Source organism: Gorilla gorilla, chromosome 1 (assembly GCF_029281585.2).
Source record: "Gorilla gorilla gorilla isolate KB3781 chromosome 1, NHGRI_mGorGor1-v2.1_pri, whole genome shotgun sequence".
Lineage (NCBI taxonomy): Eukaryota > Metazoa > Chordata > Mammalia > Primates > Hominidae > Gorilla > Gorilla gorilla.
The window spans coordinates 84,492,177-84,514,833 of record NC_073224.2 but is presented as its reverse complement, the minus strand read 5'-3'; the positions used below and the strand labels follow the sequence as shown (position 1 = coordinate 84,514,833).

General features: G+C 36.6%; 1 protein-coding gene across 13 annotated transcripts in view; it reads left to right on the top strand.

The window, feature by feature from the left end:
* Positions 1-22,657, top strand: part of DNM3 (dynamin 3) — a 576,940-nt gene that overhangs the window by 396,581 nt on the left and 157,702 nt on the right. For all 13 annotated transcript variants that reach the window (XM_031012314.3, XM_055377773.2, XM_063710835.1 and 10 more), the window contains one exon: positions 15,458-15,567. In XM_031012314.3, coding sequence (XP_030868174.1) covers positions 15,458-15,567 — 110 coding nt within the window. The remainder of the gene's footprint in view (positions 1-15,457; positions 15,568-22,657) is intronic.

Here is a 22,657-nt window from a genome sequence, read left to right as displayed (position 1 = left end):
GTCATGCCCCAGACAGTTCAGCAAATCTCTTTTAATAATTTTTATTAGATACCAACACAAGATTTCTTTTTAATTCTCACAAGAACTCACAGACTCTGGGGGTCAGAGGACTGCAGTTGGAGAAACACTGCCCTACACTTCCTGGTTTAAGGCTGGGAGAAGCTGTCAAGAGTTTTCATGTCCAACCTTGGATTAAGCAGCTACCCACTGGGATGACTTAAGGGCAACCTAAGCCAAGAACCTCACCCCTACTAATTTGCTAGTGTACATGAATAATTCATTCCTTGTAAATGGAAGGACTGAACGACTCAACTTAAATTCAAATATATTACCCAGGAAGAATAATTAATAAGAGTTTATTCTGTAGCAGGCATTAATTTATTCTAATTATGCATGAAACAAAGCCTAGGGGAATGAGACATGGGATAGGTGAGTTTTGTTATCTTCGTAAGTCAGCATGTATTAAGTACCTGCTAGTATCAGAGATCGGCAGAGGTAAGCATGCAGTCCCATTCATGGTACCTGAAATCCAGTTGGTAATACAGAACAAATGGAACGAGAGGGGAAGCTTTCTTGGGATATAAGAGGGAGAAACCTAGAAACCAGGCAGCAGCAATAGCAGCTGACCCAGGCCATCTCTGTTTGAAGCTAACAGAAAAACAAAGCTGCCTGAATGGAAGACTTCAGGATAAGAAAAAAAAAACACCCTTTCCCACTTTACAGTTTTCTAGCCAGTCTTGAGACCCTTGCTCAGTTTTTAATGTGAAGAACATTCTGCCACAAAAGGCAAATGATTCTCTAATTGCGGAATTTTCAATTTTCAGTTTCTTCCAGAACTTGCCTTTTCCCCCAAGTACTTTCCTTGATCTCTTCTGCACAATCCACTGTGAGTGCAAGGGGAAGAAATAAGTACCCCCTCTCAGCCTGTAGTCACATCTTCCCTCTCTCTATATGGCTATGGACACAGTCCCACAGTTCTGGATTTCTTGCATGTCTGCCTTTAATAAGAAAGCAGAGTTTAAATAAGCTCTCACTATTGTTTCGCTGCTTCACACCCTCCTGGTTTGCTATTGTTCATGTTCAATGTGTGTTTCTCTACTAGGTACATAATTAACTTTCTATTTTCCCCTCACAGTTCAAAAGCTTACAAGTATAAAAGCTTGCTGTTGTAAGTACGTTGAAGAGAGAACACCATACTGTGTTTATGGGTGGGAAGATGGCTAGAAAATTTTTTCCAAGGAAAAGGAAATAAACATGTATCTGAAGTCCCTGAATACACGGTCATCTGCATGGTCTCAAATCTCCATACCCTCTCTGAGGCATGAATTATCACCTCCATTCAGAGAGAAGAGAAATCGAGGAACTTACAGAAGGTTCACATAGCTAGTGTCAGAGCTCCTATGTGAACCTCTATGTTAACTCCAAACTATTTGTCATTTCCTCTTGCTGCACTACCCCTCATGGGATTCCTCTTCCATGGTCTTTGTCTCCAGAAGCTGAGGATAGATGGGGCCACCTGAGCATGCAGTGAACACAGAGAGCACTTCTGGGTTGGGCAGCTTTAATTTCTCTCTAATGATACCTTCTCAGTTCACTCTCTGGGTTCTTGGTTATTTCTCTCCCCTCCGCTTCTTCTTTTCTCCAGCCCTGTCTTTTTTTTTTTTTTTTTTTTTTTTGTAGTGGGCAGGTTAGGAGGCATGATTAGGATTGATGGAGGAGGGCAACTATTCCAGTTCATTCATTTTTTCCCTGTCCAAAGCCCAGTTTCGGCATGGAGATGTGTTGGAGCCGGTAGTGGTGCACAGACCACCAGCTGTGCTTGCAGTGATCCAGCCAAATATCATCTTAAATACAGGGCTGAGTCTCAGAAGGCACATGGAAGGGGCCCCCTTTTCCCTATTCTATCCCAGACTCCTGTAGTCCTTGGAACACAGGGAGAAGGGCTCTTAACTAAAGTACAAAGGGCATGGTGCTCAGCTCTGCTTTTCAAAGAAACTATGTTCCTCTCAGAATACACCTCATAGAATTACGTTACTGTCAGTGGAGGAAAAAACCAAAACCTAAAACAGTTCAACAGTCAATGCAAAGGGCTTCAGAAACCTTCATTAATTTGGTTATTTGATTGAATGCTCAGGCCCTTTGCTTTTCTCCTTAGTGCTGCCTCTTTTTGAGTGTTTCTTTGCCTCTTTTTGAGAGAGAGGGGAACATTCAGCTTTGATTTTTGTTTGCAGCTTGGTGACAAATGATGGGGGGAAATTTAAACCATTCATCTACTGAGTTCTGGGAATTGTCAGAGGATTTTATTTGTACAGTGATTTTCTGACCTCCATTTTCTCAGAGAAGTAAAAATTATGCTGCATTTGTAAACAAGGTGCTTTTATTAAGTTGAACTTTTACAAACATATGGTATATTTAGCCAAAATAACACTTTTATTTAAGGCAAATACATCCAAAGGGCTAGCATGTAGAATTATGTTTGATTAATGTGCACTCGAAAGCTGTTACACAGTAAGCATAATTTCAGTTTGTGGAGTGTCTTAAATTCACTTTGTAATTTAATGTGAAGCCACATAAGTCAGAGTTGAAAGACATTTGTCTTTGCATTTTAATAATAGAAATCCATAGCATGTTACATGGACTTTCAAGTAAAGCAATCACTATTCTAAACTTGAAAGTTTCTCTTTTTAAAAAATATAAATTGCAATGCCTTGGAGCACAAAAAGAAATAGGAAAATTCAACCATTAAGCATTTGAAATGGGCTAATTTGAAGTGCTTGAAGCGTGTTTTGCCATGCTGAGTAAATTTTTTCCTTCCTAGTAACTGAAAAAGTATAAAACACAAACTAAGTATCTGTACTTAGCTCACTAGTAAAGCAAATTTAACCCATGAATAGTAGTACTGCTATTATAGAGGTAGTTTGTAAAATTTATGAACATGCAAACCACCAGGATTTTTTTTTCTGTTCTACTATTTTCTGTTGCCTTATTTAGTTTCTTGCAAAGTTGCTCAAATGCCATCTCTCTCACTCACACCTTGAATTCTCAATTTTAAATTTTTCATGCATGGTATTTATCATATATATGTATATATACATAGATGTGTGTGTGTGTGTGTGTGTGTGCACTTGTGTATTTCTTGGTTAGAAGCTCTTTTTGAGCGAAAAGTCCTGGAATTTCAAAACTGCATAAACGTATGGCATACTTACATATTAATAATAGATTTGTGTAAGTTTTGACTCTTATTATGTGGGAAGTATTGCAGGGTGATGCTATTGTTCTGCTTTACTGGCTATTCATTTTTGCTAAGCCATAATAATATATGTTGACTAGATATTATTATACTATTTTCCATGTTCTTAATTGTCAACCACAGAATCAACTCTAGCTAGTTTAAGTAGAAAATATTAAGAGGGATAAATCACTCTGAGAATCATTGGGAGGGCAAACTTGCAGAACTAGGCTGAGTTTCCAGGAATGGCTCACAAAACAGAATTTCCTGGGACTGCCAAGGAGCTGTTGTCTCCACCAATCTGGAGGCTGCATAATCAGGAAGCCACTGTTCCACTGTAGCCTCTGGATCCAGAGCCCCATCACCTCTGCTATGATTCAGGCCAACAAAACAGGTGCCACACACTCTGCCGGTCTCTCACTTGACTCATTTTTTGAAACAAAGTCTGGCATGACTACATCTGATTGGCAGAAAGTATATCTCATCTGGAACTCTGGCTGTAAGAGCAAGATTGGGAAGGGTGAGAGGATTTTGAATTGCACTCAAACATTACAGGGCATTGGAAGAAGTGTTGAGATAGCCCATCTTCAGAAGCCACTCCAGTTAAGAGCCTTGACTTGTCTAATCTATTAAGATTCTGTGCCATTCAGTCGCTTGAAAATTGTTGGAGGAGTGTGCAGAATACAGAATCTTCCTATAAGGTGATCAGTCAGCAGCATGGCTTTTTCATTGAACTCATGGTATACAGGGCATTTCCCCTGAATCTATGAGTCCCCAGAGAAGAAGAGTTCACTATCTTTCCTGGTAGGGACAGGGAAGCCCATCTGGTTGCTGGCATTCTGGGGCAGGTCAAGAAATGGGCTGAAGGACATTTTAGTATGTAGACTTTCACTAAACTCTCTGGTTTTGACCCCACCCCTTGCTGTTCACCCTGCCTGGTATCTCTCAGCCTGAAACTTCTTTGGTATAATTTCTCTAGGAAAAAAGCCTCTTGTCTCCTGCTGAAGGTAGGAATGAGTTGCCATGAGTAGAAAAGGTAGTCCTGTGCCACCAATTGTTTTGCGTACTTCTGGTTTTTTTGAAACAGGATCTCACTCTGTCACCTAGGCTGGAGTTCAGTGGCATGATCTCAGCTCACTGCAACCTCTGCCTCCTGGGCTCAAGTGATCCTCCCACCTCAGCCTCCTGAGTATCTGGAATCATAGGCGCCACCACATGTGGCTAGTTTTTTAAAAAAAAATTTGGAGAGACATGGTCTCACTATCTTGCCCAGGCTGGTCTGAAACTCTTGGGCTCAAGTGATCCTCCTGCCTCGGCTCCCCAAACAACTGGGATTACAGGCATGAGCTCCTGTACCTGGCCTGTTTTGTATGCTTCTATACATGGACTTCTGTCTGATCCCGCTGCCACAACCTCACTACCATACCCACGCATGTGGGTACCAGGTGTCTCCAAGGACAAGAAGCCAAATGAGGTGGTTTCTCCTCCATTCTTTCCCTCTGTAGGTATTTGGAGAATAACCCTTTTCTTTATGCTAGGTCAACAAATCCTCCTTTGTCTCTTCTCTCTTAGAAAGCTTTTGAAAATATTTTGTTCACTATTTTTCCTCTCCCATTTCTTTGTTATTGTGGATTAATATCTTTTTAAATTATTTTACTATTATAATATCATAGTAGGTTTGGGAGAAGGAGAAGAGATACATATATATGATCAATCTGCCATCTTTAGTCATAAGTCCTTTAAATTTATTCTTTAGTGTGTTTATCATTATTACATTACCAATCTCATATGTACAAATATGTAGGACTATTTCTCTAAATTTAAGAATATAGAGATTAAATATAAATATTTCAGAACAAAATCCTTAATGTTCTCACTTTCAAATTATAAAGTACTTTTTTTTAGTGGGAGGAAAGGGGAATGTGCATTTCAAGGATATTAGCTGTATCTGAGAATACAGAGCAATATATGCTAAGTGAGGAAAAAAATACATGGCCGAAGAATGTCATGAGAATGGAAAAGGGAGCCGTCCCGTGGGCTTGTAAGGCCAGAAAGCCTTCCTGGAGGAGGTGGAAATTGAGCTGGACTCTGAAGAGAAGGTAGGAACCAGGAAGAGAGCAGGATCTCCAGCTGGGGTAATGTCAAGTGTGACTGATCATCTTTCTCCTGCCAAGTGGAGATATCCTAGTGTGTAGCTCCCTTTCAGGATCTGAGTAGGTACGAGGGTGCAGCCATAAAGCCAGTGGTCTAAAGACCGTGGAGTTTTCTTGAGACTACTAGAACAGTCCATCAAACACAGGGAGTTTATACAGTGCTCAAGAGAAAAAGGTTAAAAAGTGCTGTTGATGAGCAACCTGCTGGTTCGCAGATGCTCTTTACTATTCAAAATATAATTCTGATTAAAGCAAGGAATTAAAATCCAAATAAAAAGATGCATAGTTTATATTTTGAGTTTCATACTTGTACATCTCTATGTTATAACTTCTTTTTTTTTATTATTATACTTTAAGTTTTAGGGTACATGTGCACATTGTGCAGGTTAGTTACATATGTATACAAGTGCCATGCTGGTGCGCTGCACCCACTAACTTGTCATCTAGCATTAGGTATATCTCCCAATGCTATCCCTCCCCCCTCCCCCCACCCCACAACAGTCCCCAGAGTGTGATATTCCTCTTCCTGTGTCCGTGTGATCTCATTGTTCAATTCCCACCTATCAGTGAGAATATGCGGTGTTTGGTTTTTTGTTCTTGCGATAGTTTACTGAGAATGATGATTTCCAATTTCATCCATGTACCTACAAAGGACATGAACTCATCATTTTTTATGGCTGCATAGTATTCCATGGTGTATATGTGCCACATTTTCTTAATCCAGTCTATCATTGTTGGACATTTGGGTTGGTTCCAAGTCTTTGCTATCGTGAATAATGCCGCAATAAACATACGTGTGCATGTGACAAAATTGACAAATGGGATCTAATTAAACTAAAGAGCTTCTGCACAGCAAAAGAAACTACCATCAGAGTGAACAGGCAACCTACAAAATGGGAGAAAATTTTCGCAACCTACTCATCTGACAAAGGGCTAATATCCAGAATCTACAATCAACTCAAACAAATTTACAAGAAAAAAACAAACAACCCCATCAAAAAGTGGGCGAAGGACATGAACAGACACTTCTCAAGAGAAGACATTTATGCAGCCAAAAAACACATGAAAAAATGCTCATCATCACTGGCCATCAGAGAAATGCAAATCAAAACCACAATGAGATACCATCTCACACCAGTTAGAATGGCAATCATTAAAAAGTCAGGAAACAACAGGTGCTGGAGAGGATGTGGAGAAATAGGAACACTTTTACACTGTTGGTGGGACTGTAAACTAGTTCAACCATTGTGGAAGTCAGTGTGGCGATTCCTCAGGGATCTAGAACTGGAAATACCATTTGACCCAGCCATTCCATTACTGGGTATATACCCAAAGGACTATAAATCATGCTGCTATAAAGTTATAACTTCTTAATAGCAATAAACACCAGATTTTAGTTTTCAACAGCATGTGGAAATATTATTCTGGTATTCTCAATATTTGCATAGCCTCTCATTATTCTTTGATACTTTGATTATTGTATGAGTCAGTCATCATCTCTGAGTCCTTGAACTAGGCAAAGCACTATGCCAGCCCAGGAGGGGGCTGTTCATATGTTCATTCAGCAAGTGTTTGCTGAATGTCTATGATGCAACCAAAACTAATAAGGAAATAATTTATTTCCTCAGAGAGTTGATGATTTGGTAGCAAAGTCAGCACACAACTACAGAGTAACAGGGGAGCAAGACACACAGAATGATTAACAACGATAATAAATAAAGGTAATAATAGTAATGGAGTTGCTTGTTTCTTTAGGGGTTTATCTTGTAGTTGGAAAGGCAGAGCATAGACACACTTAGGTGAAACACGTAGACTCTTAGAAAGTAAGACAAAAGCATAAAGTGACAGTGTAAACCAAGCACAGGGTATCCGACCAGGGTGCGAGGAACCAAGCACAAGGGATCAGATGGGAATGTGAGGAATCCTGGCAATGGTGGAGGAGGCCCTTGCCATGCTGGCCATGGTGGGGGCTTCTGATGGCTCTAGAGCACCACAGGCTTGACTGAGATTTGGTGGACACATCAAAGTGCCTGGTTGGGTAGACAGGGTATCACAGGAGTAGTTTGAATGAAAGGTTCAGTGAACTGCACTCACATTTCTGGGAGACGTGTTTGCTCAGTTAGAAGTCACAGGGAGCTAGATAGAGCTGCTCCATGTAGAACACCTGAAGACACAGGGCAGACCATAAGGTTCCAGCCAGACGGAGGTCAGGGCAGAGTCCTGCCACTGTGGGAACACTTGGAGGATAAGGCTCCCAGGTGGACCAGCTAGGGAACAAGGATCTGGAAATTTAGGCCTGTGTTCTAGTCATCCACAGGTGTATTAGTCCATTCTCACACTGCTATAAAGAACTACCTGAGACTGGATAATTTAAGAAGAAAAAAGTTTTAATTGACTCACAGTTCTGCAGGCTGAACAGGAAGCATGACTGGGAGGCCTCAAGACATTTACAGTCACGGCTAAAGGTGAAGAGGGAGCAAGCACCTCTTTCACATGGTGGCAGGAGAGAGAGAGAATTAAGGGGAAAGTGCCACATATACTTTTAAGCCATCTGATCTCATGAGAATTCACTCATTACCACAAGAACAGCAAGGGGGAAATCCACCCCCATGATCCAATCACCTCTCACCAGGTCCTTCCTCCAACATTGGGAATTACAACTAGAGATGAGATTTGGATGGGGAGACAGAGCCAAACCCTATCAACAGGCATTCCAGGGGTGTCTTAGAGGCAATACCAGGGTGAGAAGATGAGTTTAATGGACAGGTTTCCTCATAGCCCCACTTGCTGCAATCAAAGGAGCTCCACTTTTTAATCTATTTAATATATAGGACTTGTCAGAATTTTTTTTTAATCAACGGATTCTACTGATTAAAAAAATAAGTCTGCAATTGTGATGGGAAAAGACAAGAAGGCTGGAAAATGAGACCTATAATACTCTTAGAAAAAATGTAAATTAAGTCTGAGCTAGATAATCTTTTGCAGTAACTTTGAGGCTAAGTGAAGCAGAGTGGCAAATAGGCAAAGGTATTTCTAGTGGAAGAGATAGTTTGGTCAAAGATAAGAAGATACAATTAGAAACGTTCTGTGTGGAAAATGAAAATGCATGGACTTTCCTGGGAAGCAGGAATCCCATGGCTGGTGCAGCGGGTACAGTGAAGAGTTTGAATTTACTCTGGCGGGCAATCCAGTGTCTCAGAAAATGAGGTGTGGGTGAGGAGCATGATGAATATGTATGGTTACATAACTCTGTGTCAGTTACTCAGAGCATGAAGGGCTTGGATTAATATATGGAGCCATCACATTTTTCTTGGCTTTGGTCCCTACCCATAAACCCAGGATAATGTCTCCAGTTTCCCTGCTTGCAAACATTCTGGCCACAATGCATCAAAGAAAAAAATGAGACTTTGTTAGGAAAAATATTGATCAACATTATTATCTCTTGAGCAACAAGAAAATTATAATAATTGAATACCCCATGGTATCTCATGAGTTTTCAGTATTCTGCAAAAACATTTATAGTCCCTGAGTGAGGAATCTTTTTAACTTGGACAAATCTATGCACTACTGTCCTGTCTTTGGACTAAGTTCTTGGTGGCATAGTCATTCTGTCACTCCTCTGTTGGCTGGCACAGTGGTACTTCGCATGTGGTCTACGCACATTTTTGGTGCGGATGTGTCAGAGAAATGTTCCATTCATTGCCAGGAGAGTAGTGTAGCACTGAGAGAGGACAAATAAATATCAGTTTCTCAATAGGAGAAAAAGACAACAATTAGGAGTATAAAATATGGCAAATACAATAATAGAGAACACACATGGAATGTTATATGAGTATAAGAAGGGGGTGGTCAAAACTAGGAATGTTTGTTCTAGTGAAGCGTAAGTACTCTCTGCAACATAGAATATTCTGTTAGTCTGTCATAGAACCTGTTTGTAATTTGATTATTTGATAGCTTGAGAAAGATTGTCATGTTTCAGAATGTTAGAGCAAGCAAGCGAAGAATTTAACAAATATCACATATTTAAAAAATTAATTTGGTGCCATTAGTGCATATTTAAAAAACATATTTGGTGCCATTAGCGGCTTTTTCGTATGTTAATATTTCTCTTTATTACTCTATTATTATTTCTTATTTATTTATTTATTTATTTGTTTATTTTGAGACAGAGTTTCGCTCTTGTCACCCAGGCTGGAGTGCAATGGCGTGATCTTGGCTCACTGCAACTTCTGCCTCCTGGGTTCAAGTGATTCTCCTGCCTCAGCCTCCCAAGTAGCTGGGATTACAGGCACCCACCACCACACCCAGCTAATTTTTGTATTTTTAGTAGAGACGGGGTTTCACCATGTTGGCCAGGTGGTCTCAAACTCCTGACCTCAGGTGATCCACCCACCTCAGCCTCCCAAAGTGCTAGGATTACAGGTGTGAGCCACCATACCTGGCCTTTATTCTTATTCTTATTCTAATATAATCTCTTTTAACTTCTACCATTTTTGAAAACTTTTCATCAGTTCATATCTCCTAGGAGCAGAATCTATGCTTTTTTTTTGTATGCTTTTGAAGTATATTGGATTACCACAGTACATTTATGTGTTAAAGGTTTGTATGAATCAAATCAGAGATATTGGTTTAGGTTAGTAAAACTTCATGTAACAAACTATATGATGCTAAGCAAAATACTGTAAGTTAATTTAAAATCAATCTTTGAAGCATTAAAACTAAGTGTTTTTATTCACCTCTGGTTAATTTTTACACAATGGTCTAGGTAGGCCCAGCATGTTGGGGTTTTATTTATTATGGATCATCAGCAGTCAATGTTATTAAGCAATGTCTGTATATACACCAATGTAATAACTGTTACATGTAAACACAAAAGAATGATGACATAATCTTTACCCTCAAGGAACTTCCAATCTGTGCTTGAAGAGGCAAGCTAAACATAAATAAAGATTGCCATGCTATATCGCCTATGACAAAAATTGTGGAAAATTTGAGAGTTATAGAAGAAAAAGGTCTATGACGTGCTGTAATCAGGAGGTGGCCTTGAAATAAATTTCAGGGCCACAAGAACCTGCCTTCTTTCAGAGAAGGCATTCCTGGCAAATAGAAGACAACACAAAGGCAGAGATAGAAATAAACATGGCAATCAGTCTAGACTTTGTAAAGATTTAGTAGTCAAAAGCAGTGTCTGTCAGTTAAGCATTTCATATAGTTTTCCTCATAGAATTTTTACTTGATTATCATATATATGTGACTATCAAACATCTTAATCAGCACCTGGCTTTGGTTGTCAGACATTTTCAAATCAATTCAATAATATTTATAATATACACTGTATGAATTTTTATGCCTAGCATCATGCTAGGCATTATAATATATAGAAACAAGGAAGGATTCATAGTCTTACCTTTGAAGATGTTGTTGCTTTAATAGAAGAAAAGGTATGAACAAGTACAATAATTAAAGGTGTCATCAAACCAAGGCTACTCAAATAATTCAAGTTATGAAACTCCCTATGTATAAATTGCCACGTGAATAAAGTCCTCCCAGTCCTTTGCATATGCAGGTCCTTTGCATATGCAGGAGCTATTCCCCCATACACCTGATCCTCTGCTCATACCCATTGTATCTCCTTCTAGTGCCTAAGTTATATTGATGGTGCTCTGCCAGCTAGAGACCATCACTGCGCACTTGCCAAGCCCATACCTATCTCTCATTGACTCTCTGGTTTCCTTTCAAGGTCAGCGAGCACATACTGTAGTCATCCCATAATTCCCACCTTCTACCACCTTGGTTCCTCTGCCTTTTACTACTCATTGTTCAGTTACTTCCACCTCAGATCCCTTTCACACAAAGATGCACCCTTTTTGGACCTGATCTGTTTCTTCCGTTTCTTCTAACTCTTGCCAAGTGAATTCAGGGAAAGAACACTACACTAATGCTCTCATGTTCCCTCTCTCTTTGAACAAAAATATCTCTATCATCCTGGATGCCTCCCATAGAAATATTGCTGGCGACCCTCCTGTATTGAGGAAAGATACTATATTTAAATATGAAGAAAAGAATGGTGTTGAATCAGTGACCTCAGCCTCTGAAGCCTTTGAAAGTATGCAGAAGTTCTTTTATGAATCTCTATTAAAAAATCTTTCTCTATAAGTTTACCAGTGCTTCCTTCAAAATGTCTACTCAAGATAAAATGTTTAAAATATCAAATTTTATTTCTTATTTATTACAAAAAACATGCTGTAAATTTTTGTTTTTCTCCATAACATAGAACATTATCTGTTAGTCTGTCATGAAACCTGTTTCTAATCTGATTATTTATTAGCTTGAGAAAGATTGTTATCTTTCAGAATGTTAGAGCAAGCCAGGGAAGAATTATAACAAATATCACATATTTTAAAAATAAATTAAAACAACTTAAACAACTATATTGTGTAAGCTTATATAAACTGCTTAAACAATATATAAGCTACTTAAACAAGAGAGTTGACTGAACATTCTAAATTCCAAATGAGCAACGTTCACATAAATTTTCAAATGTAATGCACTTATAAATTGAAGCTGTCTCGTATAGTTTGAAATGAATAGAATAAATAATACCTATTATATTAATATAAGGGAGAGAGATGGGAGGTGACAGAAACAGACAAATGGTTACAAGTTTGAGAAAATCTTTTGCACAGAAAGTATAACTTGAACTGAACTCTGAATACTAAACATTGCTATGTTAGGGAACTATTGAAGGAATATCTCAAGTTGGGAAAAGATGTATTTGGAAAAGATGTATTTGGTTGAAACAGAAACTTCTTATGGAGGAGAAAAGAAGACATTGACCAATCAGGATTGAGCCAATTTGTAAGTGTTTTTAAACCTCTTCACATTAAAGAGGTTAGTGGATTTTCTTCCATAAACAATGGAAAGCTATTGAAAGTTCTGAAGGATTGCAATGAATTTGACAAAATCGTTTTCAAAAATCATCTTCTCTGGTGATGTTAGAGAAATTGGAAGGCAAGAGACTAGATAGGAGACCATTTGTGACCACAAGCTTGTGAGATGCCAGGGACCTGGAATAATGTTGTGGGAATGTCAAAGGAGGGGAACTAGGACAAACTCTTCAAACATGATGTGACAAAGTCTTGAAGTAATAAAGGAGGCAAGAAAAGACGATGGGTCAGAAATGATAGTGAGGTTTCAGATGGGGTGACAGGAAGAATGAAGGATAAACCTGATAGCAGAAACAGGGAGGTCAGAAGGAAAAACTGTTTGGATGGATGAGAGGAAGGAAAGAGTTAAGTACATGGGGTATTTAGTGCTATCAGTAGAAATTTAATGGAACTACATATGTCATTTAAAATTGTCTGACAGCCAACTTCAAAAAAGTAAGAAAAAACAGGTGAAATTATGTTTAATAATGCTTTGTTTACCCCCAATATATTCAAAATGTTATTTCAACATATAATCAATACAAAAGTATTACCAATATAGTTTACATTCTCTTTTTAAGTTTTTGAGATCTGGGGTCTATCTTGCATTTCTGGCTAATCCCAGTTGAGCTACATTTCAAGTGCTCAGTAACTGCCTGTGGCTAGTGGCTACCATATTGGACAGCACATTATTAGGCAGTCATAGAACTGACAAAAAAGATTTAGCACATTTCTTGATTAAGATGATGCTAAGACTGTATTTTGGAAATTATAATTCTGTATATTATTTCTCCTTCTCTATTTCTTTTGTTTATTTTAGCTATTTTAGATTTACAGTGTTCTTTTAGCAGAACATCATTCTTTCCCCAAAGCACCAAGACTTTTTAGAAATATCCATGATATACTGTTTTATTGCCTAGAGTTGCTGCTGTCTCATTTAATTCTCCGTTTGACTTACAACTTTAATAAATACATGTCTGAATACATTTTCTTCTTCCTTTGTCAGTCTTCAAAGTTTTGATTATGAAATAATTTAGCAATGTGTCCTCAAAGCCTGGGATAAATGACATTTAGTACTTTGGATATGAGGACCATTTTTCATGTTCCCCAGGCTGCATATGTGTGTGTATTTCTCCCATGTTTAATATCTGGCATAAACTTGCTGGAGTTTTTGTCTTCACGATATGCTAAAGAATGCAGTATAAAAGAGAGCCTACTTCTATAGAAAACAAGCCAAGGACATTGTGTTCCATCTTTACAATGAAATTCAGATTTCCCATTAAAAGGCAAATCTATCATTTCAAAAGGTTGAATAGGATGGTAGTTTAAAAGAATCCAGCTGCTTAAATTTAGGGCACTGAAAAACATTCAATAAAAAAAATGTTCCCTGGGTCTCAAGCATTTTCATTTGATTATGTATTGGATAGATTTTCATTAGGCCTAGAATTTTGCCTCTTAGAATTCTGTCCTAAAATAGTTTGACAACTGTTTTGAGAAAGCTGGACTCAACTATGGTATCTCATTTACGATTAAATTATGTATTTGCTGTTTAGAATATTCTTGTGTTTGATAATATATTCTTAACTTTTGTTATAGAAATATTGGACTAATTTTGCAGTGCTTTACTTTTTCATGTTTATTGTTGAGCCTCTCTCACTCCTATTTAGTTTCCTTAACGTTTCTTCTTTTCTTTGCAGACATTGTCAGAACAGCTATTTTGTTCTCTAAGCAACTTCCTTCAATGTTTTCAGTCACCTGTTCACACGTGACTTTATTTTTGTAGCCAAGTAGAATGCTACCTTTTTGCTCTTCTAATGTGCTCTGCCCAACTTTTTTCTGATTAATTTAGGAGTAGGAAGTGGAAAGGTGGGTGATACTCCCTACAATACAACATGTTACCCACAAACTGATTAGGGAGCACAGAAGAGCTCTATGCTATGCAGCTGAGCTACAAATTCTTAAGGAAGTAGTCTATATGCTGTAGGAACAAAAGGACTTATGTCAGACATATTTGTATGATGCACGTATTTCCCATGGGCATTAATAGTCGTTTATTAAAAGTTATGACTAAGTCTCCATTCTCTCCAGCTCTGGACTTTAGCCCTGTTCTCTTTCACGGGTAACACCAGAGATGTAACCTGGGACCATACAGAGGACCATGGTTAACAAGGGCAGCGCTTGTTATACCCCTGGTAATAGGTATTTACTAGGTTTCTTAAATTGAGTATTTGGCTCTCTCCTACTGGTTGTTAGGCATTTTTACATGTAAATAATATTGCCCCTGGGCCAGTCCCTAAAAGTAAATGTTTCCAATAATTTTTTGGCATCCAATGTTTTACTAACACTAATTTGGTCGCATTTGCAGACCTTACCTCTCCAATGTTCATATTCTTCCTAAACGTTTATTTTGAAAGAGAGTTTGTTCTAGTTAATATCAGCCCACTTCTAATGAATTTTTCCCCAAAGAGCTCAACAACTTTATGGAATAATTCTTTTTCAGAATTCATATTTTATTCTAGACCCAAATGAGCAAGTACTTTTTATGCTTTATCATAGTTTATGGGGGGTATTTCATACTGGGGTCCTGTGCTTCCACTCCCCTGCCAACACTGGCTATCAAAACTGCTTAGGCTGCAAATAAAACAAGAAATGAAATCCATCTGGCATTTCTCATTGAATTAGGACCAGAACATTTTTGTTAAATATTAACAGATGGCTAAAGTCTTAATATCAAACTAACATTTAAAAACATCTAAAAGGACCCACATGAGGGGGAAAGGACGGAGGACCATGTGTTTTCTCCATCTCAGAGCCCTTCCTGTACACCATTCCCCCCGCCATTTTTCCAACCACATGTTGAGAATCACTGGGTCCTCCTATCTCTAATAACTTTTATTCCTTAATAGCTGGTATCAAAATAGCATGTGATGATATTATCAAGATAGTGTAATCAAGTGTTAGCCAACTCAGGTGATGTGTTGCCATTGGCATGCCTCAAGATCTTTTATTAAAGTCAATTTTCTGTCTCTCCTCTCCTCTTCTCTCCTCTCCTCTCCTCTCCTCTCCTCTCCTCTCCTCTCCTCTCCTCTCCTCTCCTCTCCTCCCCTTTCCTCTCCCTCTCCCTCTTTTCTGTCTCTCTCTTATAATAGGAAAAAGAAAAGAAGTACATGCTTCCCTTGGACAACCTGAAAGTTCGGGATGTGGAAAAGAGCTTTATGTCTAGCAAGCACATCTTTGCACTCTTTAATACAGAGCAAAGGTAAGAAATTGAAACAGTTCCTGTCTTCAGATTTTTTTTCCTTGAAGTTCTACATGATTCAGAGATCATGTTTGAAAACAGTTCCTTTGGTCACACCATGAAATTTGTCTATTCTTCAGTTTTCCTTTCATTTATTTTGTATTTTTAAATTCCACCATGGGTTATGGCTTCAAAATATAAAAACTCAGACTAAAAAAGATCTTCAAGTGTGAACTAATTATTTCTTGCTTTTCCACCTGGCATGAAAATAATTCTTCATCCATTTTTTTTTTTCTTTTTGAGACGGGATCTCACTTTGTCATCCAGACCGGAATACAGTGCTGTGAATATGATTCACTGCAGCCTCGAACTCCTGGGCTCAAGCAATACTCCTACCTCAGCCCTCTAGAGTAGCTGGGACTACTGGGTGCATGCCACTGTGTCTGGATAATGTTTTAAAGATTGTTTTGTATGTAGTTGACCTCAAACTACCTGGGTGCAAGAGATTCTCCTGCCTTGGCCTCCCAAAGTGCTGGGATTACAGGCATGAGCCACTGCACCCAGTCTGTCCATTCTTAAAGCTACATTTTGTTACCTTAAAGTCTTTCTTGTCCCAATATATTGTTTACATACTTACAAACTACTCTATGATAATTTTTAAAGTATCTGTCTAACATGAATGGATATCACTTAAACTCTTCTTGAAGAGCAGACAAATTTCATATACTATGACTAAATTCAGGGAATAGAATTATTCAGTTATGGCGAATAAAAATGTATAGTATTTTACAGTTTTTCAAAGTGCTGTCTACATTCATTGTCATTGGTTTTTGTAACAATTGCCTTTGAGATCAAAAGGATGCAGTTACAAATAAGAAAGTGTAGGCTCAGGGATGCTAACTCACTTTCTTAAGGTCATAAAACTGGTGCATGGGGGAGCTGGAACTTGTATTAGGACTTCCTCTAAGTACACTTTTCCTTCCACTCATTTTCCATTGTGTGCTTATTTTGTTCTGCTGTTCATGTGCAGTATCAAAACCGTATTTTGAGCTGACCATCACAGAGTGCCATGATCTTCACTGAAACTTAGCAGTAAAGTTAAATAAGCAAATGGAGAGGTAAGAGAGGATGGACTAGAGAAGTATAAAAGGGGTACAACTAGGAAAGGATAATAAAGGAGAGTTTTTCCAGATGAAAATGTTATAGGAAAAAGCTAATTCAAATTTGTGTGAGTCAGTTATTAACACAGTAAGTCATTAGGTAACAGAATCTAATTTTAACCCATTTTTCGAGGCTGCCTTTTATCTTTATTTAGCAATGAATGAAGTTACTTGATTAGGTTCAATGACTGGCCCAGGGTCAATCACACAGTAAATTAAAATAGCAAAAGAAGACGTCTTCCTACATTCCCAGTCAGTTGCTCAGAGTGACTCATAATACAAAAATACTTAGTAAAACCACAAAGCAAGCCATTTAAAGAATCGACAGGAAAGAAAATTAAGTACAACTAACTCCCCTACCAAATATTCAAATGGGATTTTTGAAGACAGTATTATTTGAGAGCAGCTTATGAAAACACACTGAAAATAATAAAGAATAAAAAGGTTTTCTAGAGAGAATAGTAGTGAGTCTGCCACACTGCAGCCAAGCTCAGTACTAGTTTACATGCCTTCATCAGAGCAGCAGAGAATCAGGAGATTCTAAAGCAATCATCAGAGGTGTGCTCAGCCTTCTTGTCTAGATGCAGAGTGGATCAGGTGACTATCAAACAGGAAGTCAAACAAAACTGAATCCGTGGTCAACCTGAAAAGTTCAGGTTATAAAAAAGCTGGGTGTAAGGTAAAAACAAGGCTATGGTAGACTATCATTTTTCATAAAATACAACTGTGGATTTTAAAGACAGCAAAAGTCACCGAAATAAGGAAACTTTGGACTTTGAAAAATCTAGATATTTTGGAATCTTGGAGTTCTAAAAAGGTATTGAATTCTGCTGCCACTTCTCAGTGACCTCAGTGAGTATATAGATGTACCCACATTGGCCATTGTCTTTTCCTTTGAAATGCTGATTCCTTTAAATCATTTTTGTGCTGGCAAGGACCTCCAGTACAATGTTGACCACAAGCTGGAATCCTTGTCTTATTTCTCATTTTAAGGCTAATTTAAGGATGATTTTAAAAATTGTATAGTGAAATACCTTTTGATAGATGTCTGATATCAGGTGAAGATTTCTTGTGTTTCTAGTTACTAAGGTTTCTGTTTTCATTTTTAAATCATGCTTAGGAGTTGAATTTTATCAACCTCTCCACCTGGAAGATTGTATGATTCTTCTTCTTTAATCTGTTCATGTGGTGAAATATACTAATAGACCTTCTAATGTTAAACCATCCTTTGTCTCCAGGGATTAAACTTAGTTAGGTCACAATGTGCTATTCTTTATTATGAGTTCTTGGTTTAAGTTTGCTAGTATTTTAGCAAATGCTAAAATGAGTTAGATTGGCCCATAAATTTCCTTTTTATATTATTTCTGCCTGGTTTTAATATCAAGGTTCTGTTAGCTTCATAAATTGAGGTGAGAATAAGTCCTTATTGTTCTTTGGAACCATTCATAAAAGATAGGGATTAACTATTAGCTGACTGGTGGAAGTAACCTGTAAAATCATCTGGCCCTAGGAAGTATTTTTGGTAAGTAGGCTTTTAACTAGTGATTGAATATATTTAATGATTTCAGATTTATTTAGGTTTTCTGTTTGTTCCATGGATCCATTTGAATAATTGTATTTTTTCTAGAACATTGTCCATTCTGTTTTGCTTTAAATATATTGCACCAACTATTTCTTAATATTTTATTTTTCTAAGTCTCTGTTGTATCTGAAATTTGACTGATTTTTATTTCTAATATTAATCCTTATCTTTTTTTATGATCACTCTTGCTAGAGTTTTGTCTCTTTTCAGAGAACCAGTTTGTGGCACTTTTGAACATCCATTGTGTATATTTTTTCTATTCCAATAATTTCTGTTCTCTTAATTATTTCCTTCCTTGTATTTTCTTGTGTTTACATTTTAGGTCTTTTCAAACTTCTTAATTTAGATGTGTAGCTCATCAATTTTTATCCTTTCCTTTTCTTATATATCTGCATATAAATCTATAGATTTCTCTCCAGGTAGTGTTTAGCTGCTTACTACAATTTTTGAAATTTAACAATTTTATTACCATTCAGTTCTGTTTCCTATTCTTCATCATGTTTTTTCTTTGAGCTATTTAAAAATGTGTTTTACATTTTAGAATGCAGGGAATCTTATTGTTTTGTATCATTGATTTCTAACTTAATTGTATTGTGACCAAATAATATGGTCTAGTACATGATGTTAATAAATATTTCACATATATGTGAGAAGAATGTACATTTACTAGCTTGGAAGTGTAGGTTCCATGAGAGCTGATTGGATTATGCTTGTTAATTGTATTTTGCAATGTCTATAGTCATTATCTTTTCTTCATCTCAAATAATTCCAACATTCAGCAAGTATATATTAGGCAGCTGTTATGTGCCAGATACTGTTCTATGCCTAAAATACACCTGTGAATCAAATAGACAAAGACAATTAAACATTTTAGATAATATCTAGAAAGGGGAACAGGTGGGGAGACAAATAAAAACTCACAAAGAATCTTATTTTATCACATGAGCATTAAAAAGGTTGCTTTGTGATTGTGAGCTTGAATAAGCCTGCCAATTTTTGCTTAAGGCCAATCTATGTTATTAGATTCATACAAATTTAGTATTGTATTTTCCTGGTGACTTAAAAAAATAATTTTGTGACAGCCCTCTTCATTCCTAATAATGCACTTTGCCTTAAAATTTATTTTGTCTTATGTTAGTATAGCTACACTAACTTTTTGGTTAATATTTTTTATTGATACATAATATTTATATGTATTTATGGAGTACATGTGATATTCTATTACACGCATAGCATATGTAATTATCAAATCAGAGTATTTAGGATATTCATCATCACAAGTGTATATCATTTATGTGTTGAGAACATTCCAAGTCCTCACTTCTAGCTATTTTGAAATATACAATATATTGTTGCTAACTATAGTCACCATACTCTAGTATTGAACATTAGAATTTATTCCTTCTATCTAACTGTATGTTTGTACCCATTAGCCAACCTTTCTTCATCCTCTCTCCCCAACCCCCACCAACACACACACACACACACACACACACACACACACACAAACAGACACACACACAAACACACACACAAACATTATTTCCACCGTCTGGTATATATCATTCTACTAACTACCTCCATGAGATAAACTTTTTAAACTACTATTTATGAGCAAGTACATGCAATATTTGTCTTCCTGTGTTTGGCTTACTTAACATAGTGATTTCCAGTTCTATCCATGTTGCTGCAAATGACATGATTTTATTCTCTTTTTTATGGCAAATAGTATTCCACTGTGTAAATATACCACCTTTTCTTTATCTATTCATCCATTTAGAACATTTAGGTTGATTCCATATCTTTGCTATTGTGAATAGTACTACAATAAACATGGGAGCGCGTGTGTCTCTTTGATATACTGATTTCCTTTTCTTTGACTGAATACCCAGTAATGAAGTAGTTCTAGTTTTAGTATTTTTAGAAATTGCCATACTGTTTTCCATAATAGCTGGGCTGATTTACATTCCCACCAAGAGTGTATGTTCCCTTTTCTCCACATCCTCACCGCCATCAACAGATTAAATCTCATTACTCATTATTGGTTGGTTCAGGTTTTTTATTTCTTTCTGATTCAATCTTCGTAGGTTGTATTGTCCAGGAATGTATCCATTTCTTCTAGGTTTTCCAGTTTGTTAGTGCATAGTTTTTCATAATAAGCTCTGATGTTTTGTATTTCTGTATTAGTTGTAATATCTTTTTTACTTCTGATTTTAAGTCTTCTGTCTTCCTGATTAGTCTTATGATTGTCTTATTGATTTTATTTATCTTTTTAAAAATGCAACTTTTCATTTGGTGATCTTTTGTATTGTCTTTTTCATCTCCATTTCATTTAGTTCCACTCTTATCTTTATTATTTATTTCCTTCTATTAATTCTGGGTTTTGTTTGTTCTTACATCTCTAGTTCCTTGAGATCCATCATTGTATTGTTTATTTAAAATCTTTCTATTTCTTTTGATGTAGGCAATTATTGCTATAAACCTCCATCAGCACTGTTTTTGCTTTATTTCATAGGTTTTGGTACATTGTGTTTTGATTTCTGTTTTTTTCAAGAAATTTTTAAATTTTCTCCTTAATTTTTCTCTTGACTCAATTGTGATTCAGGAGCATATTTTTCACTTTCCATGTATTTGTACTGTTTCCAAAATGTCTCTTGTTATTGATTTCTGTTTTTATTCTATTGTTGTCTGAAAGGATACTTGATATGATTTTGATTTTTAAAAATTTTTTGAGATTTGTTTTGTGTCCTACTATATGGTCTACCCTAAACATGTTCTGTGTGCTGATTAAGAATAATGTTTATTCTTTAGCTGTTGGATGAAATGTTTTGTAAATGTCTGTTAGGTCTATTTGGTCTAATATGCAGTTTAAATCCAATGTTTCTTTGTTAATTTTCAGTCTAGATGATCTGTCTTATGCTTAGAGTGGAGTGTAGAAGTCCCAACTATTCCTGTATTAGAGTCTTTCCCTTCAGGTCTAATAATATTTGCTTTATATATTTGGGTGCTCTGGTGTTGGGAGCACACATGAGGATACAATCATTACAATCATTATATCCTCTTGATGAACTGACACCTCTTTCATTATATAATAATTTTGTCACTTTTTATTACTTAAAGTCTGTTTTATCTGATGTAAGTATAGCTACTCCTACTCACTTTTGAGCACCATTTACATGGAGCATCTTTTTCCATTCCTTTATTTTCAGTTTATATATGTCTTTATAGGTGAGAATTTCTTGTAAGCAGCGTATAGTTAGATCATTTTCAAAAATTCATTCAGCCAGTCTATATCTTTTAAGTGCAAAGTTTAATCTGTTTACATTCAAGGTTATTACTGACATGTGAGGGCTTCTTATCATTTTATTACTTGATTCCTTATTGTTTTGTATATCCTTTTTTCCTTTCTTTTTCCCTCATAATTTATCTTTGTGGTTTGTTGGCATTCTGTAGTGGTTACATTTAAGAATTTTCCCTTCCTTGTTTCTGTGTTTGCTCCACTAGTGGTTTTTATATTTGCATGTGTTTTCATAATGGTAGTTATTATTCTTTTGCTTTTGGGTGTAGGTCTCCCTTAAGTATTTCTTATAGGGGTGGTCTAGTGGTGCTGTATCTCTTAGCTTTTGCTCATCTGTGAAAGACATTATATCTCTTTCATTTAGGAAGGATAATTTTGCTGGGCATAATATTTTTGGCTAGCGCATTTTTTCTTTTGGCACTGTGAAGATATCATCCCATTCTCTCCTGTCTTGTTAGGGTTCTGCTGAGAAATCTGCTGTTAGTCTGATGGGGTTCCTTTATATAGGTGGCTAGATACTTTTCTTTTGCTGTTTTTAATTTTTTTTTCTCTTTGTCTTTGATTTTTGAGTTTGGCTATAATATGCCATGAAGAAGACCTTTTCAAATTGTATTTATTTGGGGATCTTTGACTATATCGGAATGTCTAAATATTTTGCTAAGTTTTGAAGTTTTTAACCTATTATTTTATTAAATAGGTTTTCTAATTCTTTCATTTTTTTTTCGTTGTTTCTTGGGACACCAAAATTTGAATATTTGGATGCTTTATGATGTCCCATATGTCTTGAAGGTTTTAATCTTTTTGTTGTTGTTGTTTTTATTTTTGTGTGACTGGGTTATTTCAAAAGATCTGTATTCAAGTTCTGAGATTCTTTCTCCTGCTTGTTCTGTCTTACTGTTGAAGGTTTTGAATGTATTTTGTATATTATTCAATGAATTCTTCAGTTCCAAAATTTCTGCTTTTTAAAAAATTATATCTCTTTGATAAATTTCTCATTCATATCCTGAATTGTTTTTCTGATTTCTTTGTATCGTTTTTCAGAATCTTCTTTTTTTCACCCATTTTAAATAT